The following is a 10,606-nucleotide window of genomic DNA, read 5'->3' as shown; positions in this document are numbered from 1 at the left end:
CAAGCTCATGAAGAACATGGCTCTAATACCAGTTGAAGGGAGAAGCCCAAGTGGAAGCATGAGCAAGTGGAAGTAAGAGAAAGGTGAGCTATGGCGGATGGAGCAAGAGAGCAAGAGAGACTCAAGATGTGGAAACTCCAATAGTCACAATGTGTGGTCAATCTTCGCTTTATTCAAATGTCATAGAAAGAATAAAGAATGAAGTGACAGTGATGGGTACCCACTGCTTGCAGTGTGTAGGTGTGGATATTGTCAGTGTAGCAATACAAGAGCGGCTAGGCACAAGCACCTTTACCCCCAACAATACATGCGCATGCACACATTTGGATAGATACACACATCAATAAACAATCTTCTTAATCTTATTACGCTAGGGTATTGGTCTGCAAATGTATTGATCGGATACATAAGATGACATATAAAATGGTAGGTAATTCCTAACTTAAAGTAATCGTCTAGATACACATGACTACTTCGAGTTGGTGAATTATAACCATTCTATGTATTTTCTCACGTATCCATTACATCATTATATTTTGTAGCCAATGCCTTTGAATTAAACATGGTGAAGATATATGGACTTCTAGGTGTGTCCCAAATGTTGAGTCATTAAATCCCAAGTAGAGCATCTTGATCTTGAAAGTACTCATTTGGGAGGCTGATAGATATGTAGAGTCTTCATATATGTTGAGAAAGGAATCCACCATTCCCTTTTCTGCCTTTAGGATGCTTACATTGTCATCTGCAAAAAGCTAAGCTATGAATTGATGCCCACTAGGTAGTGCTAGTCCTCTAATCATACATTTTCAAACTTTAAAGTCAATTTTCCTTAGCAGTGGGCATGTTATGAGGGCAAAGAGGAAGGATGCTAGTATGTATCCTTGTCTTACATATCTCTTAAGCTCAAATGGAGGAGAGAGCAAGCCATTTACATAGGTCAATGCCGTAGCATTAATGAAAAGGGCTTCTATTAATTGAATGAAAACCACACCAAACTCGAAGGGTGGCTATAATGAACCTCCAACTTATTGAGTCATAGGCAACGTCAAGGTCTAAATTGAGAAGAACAAAATTAGACTAGGAGCTGAGGGCATAATCTATGGAGAGTATCAAGTTTAGAATGGGGTCCTAAAAGTTTCATCCATAGATAAACCCAAATTGATAAGGATGAACCATTTTTGCAAGTATATGGTTTATCGTTAAGGCAAGGGCTTTGGCTAAGACTTTTTAGGAAAAGTAGAGCATTGTTAGAGGTCTCCAATGGATAGGTTTTCTCCTATTCACAACCAACCAGTATTCTTGGTTCATTTTTGGATAGAGTTGCACATGTGAATTCACCATTAAAATGTTGCTATTTATGAAAGGTTATACACTAGCTTAAAACATTTAGACAATGTTAATAAGGCATTCTATGCAAGTCCTCACAATATGCTAGTCAAATGATCCATTTTGCAACTATGAGTATAATACCATTATTAACACCAGAACACCACGTTATAGATATTCTCTTTAACCTTGAGTAGTATACTATCTTTTGCTTTACAAGTTCACGCATTCAAATTGGAAACTCAAGAACACAATGCATTTCACTAACATATAGAAAGAGAATGTTCATGTTATTGTTAGTGTCACCATCTTTTTAACTTGGGAAATCTCCTCTCTTTTGCTTTACAAGCTGCTGGAAAATATATCCATTCTTATTGAAGGGAAAGTTTAGATTGTCAAGCAATGTAAGCATAATCAACTAGTTTTACAATGTCACTAGCTGACAATAAAATGCTTCTTTTAAACATCAAGGGTGATATTCACAATGTTAAACTTCATGTTGGGAGGTCCTTGTAGGTTCTCAAAATATCTCACTCTCTTAGACATGGTTGTTCCTTTGCCAAACAAACTTTGAGTAGCTTTTTCTTTGGGAAGCCATACCTGGATCATTGAAAAAAGATCAATTCAGATATTGGGGTTTTACTCCCACTAACTCATCTAGGTAAAATACAACTTGAAGCTTACTTGCGAAGATGAGTTCCTATAGAAGTGACTAAAGATGGTTTGGGTGCTGCTGGTATGTTTGTTTGAAAGTTGCCATGCCCTAAAAATTACACCAAGAAGGAAATTAGCTAAAAACTCTATGTATATCTTGTTAATATGGATAGAAATACATGTCAGTAGTCTGAAAATAGACCTCTTCCATCACCATTGAAAGATTCTACTAGATTTCACATTTTTTAAGGTACTAAGCTATAACCTACCTTGGCACTTCAGGGTTTGAAGTGAATGGCATGCAAATTGTACAGAGTCTTTGAAGTAACCTTGGACGACTTAAGTAACCTTGGCCTTTGGGGAACCAGGGTCCTACCACAGTGATGTCTGAGTTGGGGTTTACATCTAAAATGCAGCATTATCTATGCCATGGGTGTTACAAGTTTAGTCAGGAAGTACAACCCTTGAACGCATTGATGTGTACTTATGTTTGCTATCTGTACAAGCATACAGAGCGAGTAATAGTGCATGGGTTCCAGTTACTAGATGGACAACACCGGCTTACAAAGGATAATTTCAATTTGTCCAGCGGAAACTCTCTTTAGAAGTTTCACTCTCATGCAAACCCTTGCTTCTAGAGGCAGCAAATGTCCTTTGAAACTCTTAGTTCCAAAGATCAAAATTAGTAACTCTTATATGGCAGAAAAATGCCATTGGCTTTCTCATTGGAGACAGTCTTCATAGTAGGATGTCTTCCCCTTAATCATCTATGTCTACCATTGCCTGCCTGCGTACTGCCCTCTAGTGAGGCCAGTATAGGCCACTCCATGGCCCTCAGCACTCACTCTGACAAGCACATGCGAAAACACTTTAGTATATTCATAGCCTTTTCTAGCTCCTCTCTAGTGAAACCCCACATTCCACCCTACTCTTACCGCAGTGGCATAGCATTCCTCAGGACTCTTTGGTGGAATCCATAGTCAAGAAGAGAGCATACTACTTTGTGCAAAATTGGCACACACCTTTCTTTTTTGCAAATAAAATGTGGCTGATTATATTACTCAAAGAAACTGATTACAATGGAGTGCTCATGCTCAACAGACTAGCTGGAGCTGATGCAGGGTCACACATACATTAGATGTACAAGTCTGTCAAGGCGGTCTAGGGGGGATGCCGGCATTACAAAAGCCATGGAGGGGGGGTGTATTGCCATCTGGGGCTGCTTGCCTGCATCACAAAAAACTAGTCTTGGCCGCCCTAAGTGCGCATGAAATGACAACGGAGCTCTTGACGAGCCCTAGACTCGCCCTGCACCTAATCCCATTGGCCATGGAGGGGGTGGATGATGGAGGTCCAAAGCTCTGCTAAGGTTGCCTGTGCTAAAAGTCTCTCTCCGCCGAAAGTCTCCTAACACCGTGCCTTCCAGATATGCCATCCAGTAAGACTCCCTATGATCTCCCATACCTAAGAGCGGTCTGCTGTGGGCGCAAGTACTTGGTGGATGGGTAGAGCCTCCAAACCGACCACTACGCACGACCCTCAACGATGAATATCGTGTCCTGCATCCCGGCCTCATATAGAAGGTGATGGCCCTGGCTGATTGCTTGCCAGTAGAAAGCTCCCCATGAGATACATCCAAGGCTGGGTGCTGTACAGCGGAGGATGCGGCATGCTCCTCTCCACACGAGCTGCGCCTCCTCACATGACCAAAGCAATGCTTTGAGGTTTCCAGAGGTTGCTGTGTGCAACGCTTACAACCTCCCTCCTTCTGCATCTAGGCAAGCCAACTTCCCACCGCCAAGCCTCCATGTGCCACCAGCCATAAGAAATACGATACCCTCTTTGGCCTCCAGCTATCCCATAGGTGGCGCCAGAAGGTCTGTCGGAATGGCTCCGTGATGCTGTGCTCCGCCCACTGCCTGTTACGTGACGGCGCCCAATCCATATCCTCCTGCATCAGGCAATCCTGGCAGTGTACTCTAGGAACCTTGGTGGCTTCATGGCGACTGTAGTGGTCGGCCAAAGCCACTCTCTTGGATCCCACTCCAGCTCATCAAGTGGTCTGCCCTCCCAGATCCAAAGGCCCCACTCCCTGAGCTCCTTCCAGAAAACATAGAGGTCCAATCGCCATGTCTTCCCCTGAAGGCCCACCACCCGAATCCTCCTCCATGAAAGGGCAGCTATCCCCTCATCCTGCTGCCCTCTGTCAAGAGCTAGATGCCCCCCCTCCTAAACGGTGAAGAAAGTCCCCTGCGGGGCACTGCCCACTCTACTTGCTACCTGTAGGGGGATGCCTGTTGGTGAAAACGTGGCGGCCCATACCTCCCCAGGCTCTATCGGCACTCGTATCGGGGGGGGCGGCGGGGGGCAAGCCACTCCGGAGGTATTGCTGCGTCTATCTCCCTTCGTCTCAACTCCACTCCTCTCTGGCAGCCTGAAACTCGCTGCAGCACCTCCTCGTCACCTATCCTGTACACCTCTCGCCATGTCCTAATGGTACGAGCCGGGCCGGCCTTCCAATCAGCCCATTGGATGTGGCGGCGGTCGCCAATCTGTGCCCCTTCTTCCCGATCTTTGACCTGGAGGTTCCAGATCGCCGGCTGACGGTCTATCTCCTCCTGACAGCTTGGGGGGCTTTGGATTAGGGCTGATTTGGGGGGGGGGGGGGGGGAGGGGGTGGATTTGGGCTGACGTGAAGATCCCATCTCAGGGACGGCCTCCACTCACCGCCAAGCCTCGGTCTACAATCCTGAAGACCCTCCTGCAATAGGACCTTCCAGGTTTGCCCTCCCGGTGTGAGGCCGCAGACAACTAGCTTGCCCAAGAGGGCCATACTCTGAAACTCTGGGTCTATGATCCCAAGCCCTCCCTCTGAGCGATGCCGTATGATGGTCACCCACGCCACCTTGGCCCAGGAATCCCTAGAGCCGTTTGACCCGGACCAAAGGAAGTTCCGCACTAGGCGTTGAAGCTGCACTACGTACGATGAGGAGAAGCACGAACATGAGGCGATGTACCAGGCCATTGCTAGGAGGACCTAGTTAACTACCAGGGCTCGGCCGGCTAGTGAGAGGCGAGCCGTGCTCCAGTAAGCCAGCTTCCTCTGAATAGAATCGAGGACTAGAAGAAACTGCTGGGCAGAAGTGATGTCGAGTCCTACCTGGAACCCTAGGTACCGGACGGTCAGGTGGACGCCCCACTCCGTGTTGAGTCTGGGTTTGTGAGGAAACCAACCGACTTTCGCTAGTTGATTTTTACTTCCGCTGCGGAACAAAACACCTCAAGAGTGAGCCTCACTCTCTCCAACATCAACTCATCGTCCTTTATGTAGAGTGTTGTATCATCTGCATACTTTGAGTCTAGCAACTCAGTCTCCTCTCTCATGGAAAGTTGGAGGCCGCGTAATCCGCTCACACGGGACCTGAGGAAGTGAGACATCGCCTTTGCAAAGAGTAGGAACAGGTATGGGGCCAGGGGGGCAGCCCTGCCGGACTGATCTCTACAGCCGAAACTCCTCCCCTCGCCTACCACCTATGAGAACCCTGCTGGTGGCCGATCTGTAAAGTGCGGCAACCCCGCGAATCCAAGCCTCGGGGATACCCAACCTCACCATGGTGCCCTCTAGGAAATCCCAATCCACCTTATCATAAGCTTTCTCGAAATCCAAGAGTAGTACGGCCAGTCTCTGCCCACTGTGCTGAGCCCACTCTATCGCTTCAAAGAAGGTGAATACATTGTCTAGGATACTCCTATCCCAGACAAAGCCTATCTGTGTGTCATGGATGATGTCTGGCAGCACGGGGCGTAATCGCCTACCAATCATCTTTGCCAGTGCCTTATAGGCCACTGACAATAAGGTGATCGGTCTCCACTGGGAAAGCTCCAATCGGTCTCCCCCTTTGGAGAGAAGACTGATAAGGCCTGCCAAAAGGCTCCCTCGCATCTATCCTGAAGTGAAGATCTCTTGGAAGGCCATCAGTAGAGGGTCCTTCACCACTTCCCAGTAGGTAGTAAAGAAGGCCTTAGAGAGACCATCCTCTCCTGGAAATTTCTGCCCGTCCTGTGTATGGAAAGCCTCCTCTAGTTCCTTCTCTGTGAAGGCGGCTAGGAGGGACGTCCCATCTCCTCTGTGACAAGGGACGGGATGTGATCCCAGACCTGCTGCCTACATCGCTGTCCTCTAGCTGAGGCTGTTTCCTACTGAAAAAGGCATCTGTAGTAATCAATGGCAATCTCCATCACCTGGTCTCGGCTTGAACGAGTCCTCCCATATTGATCTCGAAGGCTGCGTATCTGCACTCCTGAGGTGCGAGCCTGGTGCACTTGGAAAAACTCCCTGCACATCGTGTCCCCCTTCCGCGCCCAAAAAGCTACTGAGGTGCGGAAAGAGAACTCAGAGCGCTTGTCCTGTGCGTGGAGGGTGGGGTACCCTGGTGCCTCCTGTAGTAATCTCTGCATGGCTGCAAGGTCCCGCCGGAGCGCTCTCTCCTCCTCCCAACTCTGCTGCCTGGCCTGTATGGCTGCCTCTTAGCAGATTCTGCTCGACTCAACTAGGATCTCTGCAACCTCCTCTGCGATCCGGTCCCTCCTGCCTCACTCCCTAGTCCAAAGCTGCTTTATCTGCCTCGTCACCTCCTCCCTCCTATAGATCAAGTCAGAGATCCTACAGAATCGAGTGTCTAGGGCAGATGCTGGGGGATCTAGTGTCAGGAGAACCGGGCAGTGATGATCAGACAACGTGGTGCCAGCCAATTGCCCAATCTGGCCCCCACGAGAGCCTCCCCACTCTCCCACATAAAACCTGTCCACCCAACCGCTCCAGTAGGACTCCACCTAGCCGCCCGTATCCCCAAGAGAAGTCCAGCGACCTCTCCCTCCTATGGAAGGCAGGGTCTCTCCAGGCATCATGTGCACCTACTGCCAATAGAAATACCTCCCATGCCTCCTGCTCCTCCCCGGTCATGCCCTGATAGTTTCTGCCTCTGCTCTGCTGGTCCTCCAAAGCCTCCAAGTTGTTGAAGTCTCCTCCAACTATCCAGGAGTCCACCTTTGGGAGTCCATCCGTGATCTCCACCTAGAATCTGTTGCGTGCCCTAATCTCCGTAGGGGCATAGACATTGAGGACTCCCAGGCACGAGTCCCCAATATCCAGTCTAATCCATAGAACCCTCCCTGCCACTATTGTCCCGTGGTCTTGTACATAGGCTCTCGTACGCAAGTGGTGAGACTCGGGCCAATAGAGGTGCATACATCTCCACTCCTGCCGTGGGCACCTATGGCGTGCTCCAAATAAGTGTGCGAGCTGCCCGGGAGTACCTTTCCTACCCGTTGGGCCTAGGAGGGAGTAAGCTTGTGCTCCTGTAAAAGTAAAATGCCGATCTGTCAGGCAAGGGCAAGTTGCAGCTCCTGCCGAACAATCAACTTCCTGGATCCACGTGCCCCACTGTAGTGGAGACTATTCACATTCCAGGATACAAGGTGTAAGCTCATGGGAAAACCTGTGACTGACCGAACAGACATCTGTTCGGTGTGGAAGCTGCTGATGAGGATGAGAAACTATGGGGCATGCAGGTACGCTTTGCCACAGGTCTGGACGGCGAACTCCATCCCCCATGGTGGCCCTCAGCCGGACCATAGGGGTGATAGATGCTCCAGGTGGTACAATCAATGCATCTATCAGCGATGTTGAGAGTCGTGACTCAGTACATTGGTAGAAACGGGCCGCCTGTGCCAGGGGCCACTCGATCACATCCCTCGGAGCCCTCCACTGTGGAGGGCCTCGAAAGATAATGCTCAAGTGTGGGACCTCGGCACTAGCCCACCAGTTAGTGTCCATCATGCTACTAGGCCATTGCTGTGCAAACAATGCTTGTCCTTCTTCTCCCATCCACTGGGAGATGTGGTCCGCCACCTGACTCTTCAACTCCTCTATCTGTGTCATCGTCCCTCTCTATCGTGTCTGGGCCCGTGTGAAGCCGTCGGCATCCACCTGTGGGCCCGTCGCCGGAGCCGCCTTGGCCCCGAAACGCGTACAGCCTACTGTGTGATGTTGAAAGTCATGGCAGCACAGACACTGCCCTGGTTGCCCAGTCACAATGACCTGTTGCCCAAAGGAGTGACCTCCAGGCTCAATCTCCAGGAACTTTGGTATGCTTTTTGTGTCTTTCACGGCCACTCGTACCTTTAGAACTCCTGCACCTGTCACTGCATCTGTAAAGGAAGCAAGGAGAACTATGCCAAAAAGCCGTCCAAATTCCTCCACTAATTGGCGCTATTCTACCGCCAGTCCAGGAAAAAGTAGGGTGACTGGGTGTCTGAGAAAACTGTTGTGGAGCGCAAATGACTCCACTATGAAGCCGCTATACCAAGGAACCATGTAGATGACCTCCTTCGTGGAGGCATAGGGCGAGCTCTCAAAAAGTAGGGTGATTGGGTGTCTGAGAAAACTGTTGTGGAGCGCAAATGACTCCACTATGAAGCCGCTATACCAAGGAACCATGTAGATGACCCCCTTCGTGGAGGCATAGGGCGAGCTCTCAAAAAGTAGGGTGACTGGGTGTCTGAGAAAACTGTTGTGGAGCGCAAATGACTCCACTATGAAGCCACTATACCAAGGAACCATGTAGATGACCCCCTTCGTGGAGGCATAGGGCGAGCTCTCCACCAACTCACAGGTTGCGTCCGCAGAGGTGAGTCGAACCATGAAGATCCCTCGGCCCATTAGCACTGCCTCCAAGATCTGCGCTGTGCCAATGCACAGCGTGGAGTGGAGCCATTCCCGCAGCTAGGCTCTCGATGGGGAATGTCCAATGACCTGACCAAAGATTGCTGTTTCTTTCAGCTCCAACTCTGTGGCCCGGACGGCCAAGAGCTGTTCCTTAGAGAGGATGATGCACAAGGTGTTTGATTGGGGGGCACTCGTAGAATGCGTCGGCGTCTGACCAGAGGTTTCCATTGCGCGTCCCAACTGAGGACCTACCACTCACACTGCTGCGTTGTTGAAGGGGGGGGGGGGGGGGGGGGGGGTATGTTGCTGCAGAGGAAGGGAGCAACTGGAGGGGAGGAGAAACAATGGCGAGGAGGGGGGGGGGGGTTTTTGGGAAAAACTTGTTTACATTGTGGAGGTGTTGGACACTGCTGTAATCCAGCTCGTAGCGAGGCGGGGGGGGGGGGGGGGGGGGGGGGGGGGGAGGGGAAGTGCGGAGGGGCGGGGAACCAGATCCTCAGGCAGGAGGACACATCGCGGGTTCAGGCAGGTGGGGGGACAGGTTTCCAGGTGGGGGCGGCAGTATCGTGTTTGCAGCAGGGGAGGCGAGGCATGCAGGGGGGGGGAGGGGCAGACGGCGTGGTGTTGGGTGGGGACTGACGGGGGGTCATGTTGGGGGGAAGGAGTCATGCTGGGGGAAGACAGAGGGGGGTCGCGCTGCGCGCTGGGGGGAAGATGGGGGTCGCGCTGGGAGACGGGGGACAGGCGGCACAGAAGGGGGGGGGGGGGGGGGGGATGGTGGGGAGCAGGCGGCGCACGCCACAGGTCAGCGGGGGGCGCATTGGAGATGTCGGGGGAGATGGAACAGCGGCGCGATGGTAGGAGCCAAATTGGCACACACCTAGCGCTAATACGGATCAATTTTTGCCAATTCTCCCAAGGTGCACCAGCTTAGCCCTACTGCTGTATGCCAATCACTCTAGCAAGCTCACCACCAATCTAACCACCTTCAGCATGCCTACAATCAGACCCTCCCTAAGGTTCTTCGTACAATAGCATCTCTGTTCCTGGCATCTTAATCTCTTCCCTCTCCTTTTTCCCGTTTTCAAGGAATGGCTAGCAATGCCTCAGGTTGATTTGGGGAAGGAAACAGGTCAGGACATAATGCAGAAGGTGGAGCTGTTCCAAACCCAATTGCACAGCCACAACTGAAGCCCCTACCTAAAGCCTGAGCAAGGGTTACCAACTTGCCAACATTCATAGGGATGGCCTGTAAAACCCAGAAGACCATTTTTGCACTGGTTTAGGACCACATGTCTAAGTTGTGGAGTGGATAAAGAGGATGCCTTCATGGCCCTCTTGCCCTCTACTTTGGAAGTATTGGCTGACAAATGATATTATGATACAGCCAATATTCAGATGATCATTTCCACAATTGGCCAAGCCTCTAAAACCATTTCATTGAGTCAAAGTTCTAGTCACGAGGCTTCTGACATATTCAAGAGACTTCATGGTCTGCCAATGGACCATGCAAGCATTGCCTCCTACAACCAAACAGAAGATTTGGGAGACCTTGGACCCACCACTACCCTAGAAGCATTCCAGCAACTAGCACTAAGACTAGAGAATGCCTGCAGACTGTCTTAAGCGATGTTGTGGGGTTCAAGCCTCACCCCCTCAAAACATGGTGTGGTAAGTGAATTCAAGAAGGAACTAGATTCCTTCATGCAGAACTGAAGCAAGAAATAGGAAGAGTCTGCCTTGCTTCAGCTAAGAAAGGAAATTGAAGAACTGAAGAGAGAAAAGGACTCCACGCAGCTATGGTTTACCTCTTGCAACAACCCTTGTCAATGGTCATTCACACCCAGACTTACAAAACGTTTTGTAGCTTCTGATAGAAGGAATGTCACACAGACCTAG

At 50.2% G+C, this 10,606-nt stretch overlaps 1 protein-coding gene across 2 annotated transcripts in view; it reads right to left on the bottom strand.

The window, feature by feature from the left end:
• Positions 1-1,652: 1,652 nt before the first annotated feature.
• Positions 1,653-10,606, bottom strand: part of LOC148034881 (uncharacterized) — a 120,344-nt gene continuing 111,390 nt past the window's right edge. For both annotated transcript variants that reach the window (XM_087680585.1, XM_087680586.1), the window contains 2 exons: positions 2,011-2,089; positions 1,653-1,926 (listed from right to left, as the gene is read on the bottom strand). In XM_087680585.1, the coding sequence (XP_087536711.1) occupies positions 1,786-1,926; positions 2,011-2,089 (220 nt within the window). In that variant the 3' untranslated portion in view covers positions 1,653-1,785. The remainder of the gene's footprint in view (positions 1,927-2,010; positions 2,090-10,606) is intronic.

This window comes from Lygodium microphyllum, chromosome 6 (assembly GCF_053477565.2).
Source record: "Lygodium microphyllum isolate KBCC chromosome 6, Lygodium_microphyllum_v1.1.10, whole genome shotgun sequence".
Lineage (NCBI taxonomy): Eukaryota > Viridiplantae > Streptophyta > Polypodiopsida > Schizaeales > Lygodiaceae > Lygodium > Lygodium microphyllum.
The sequence above is the reverse complement of the archived record's forward strand: the minus strand, read 5'-3'. Positions and strand labels throughout refer to the sequence as shown.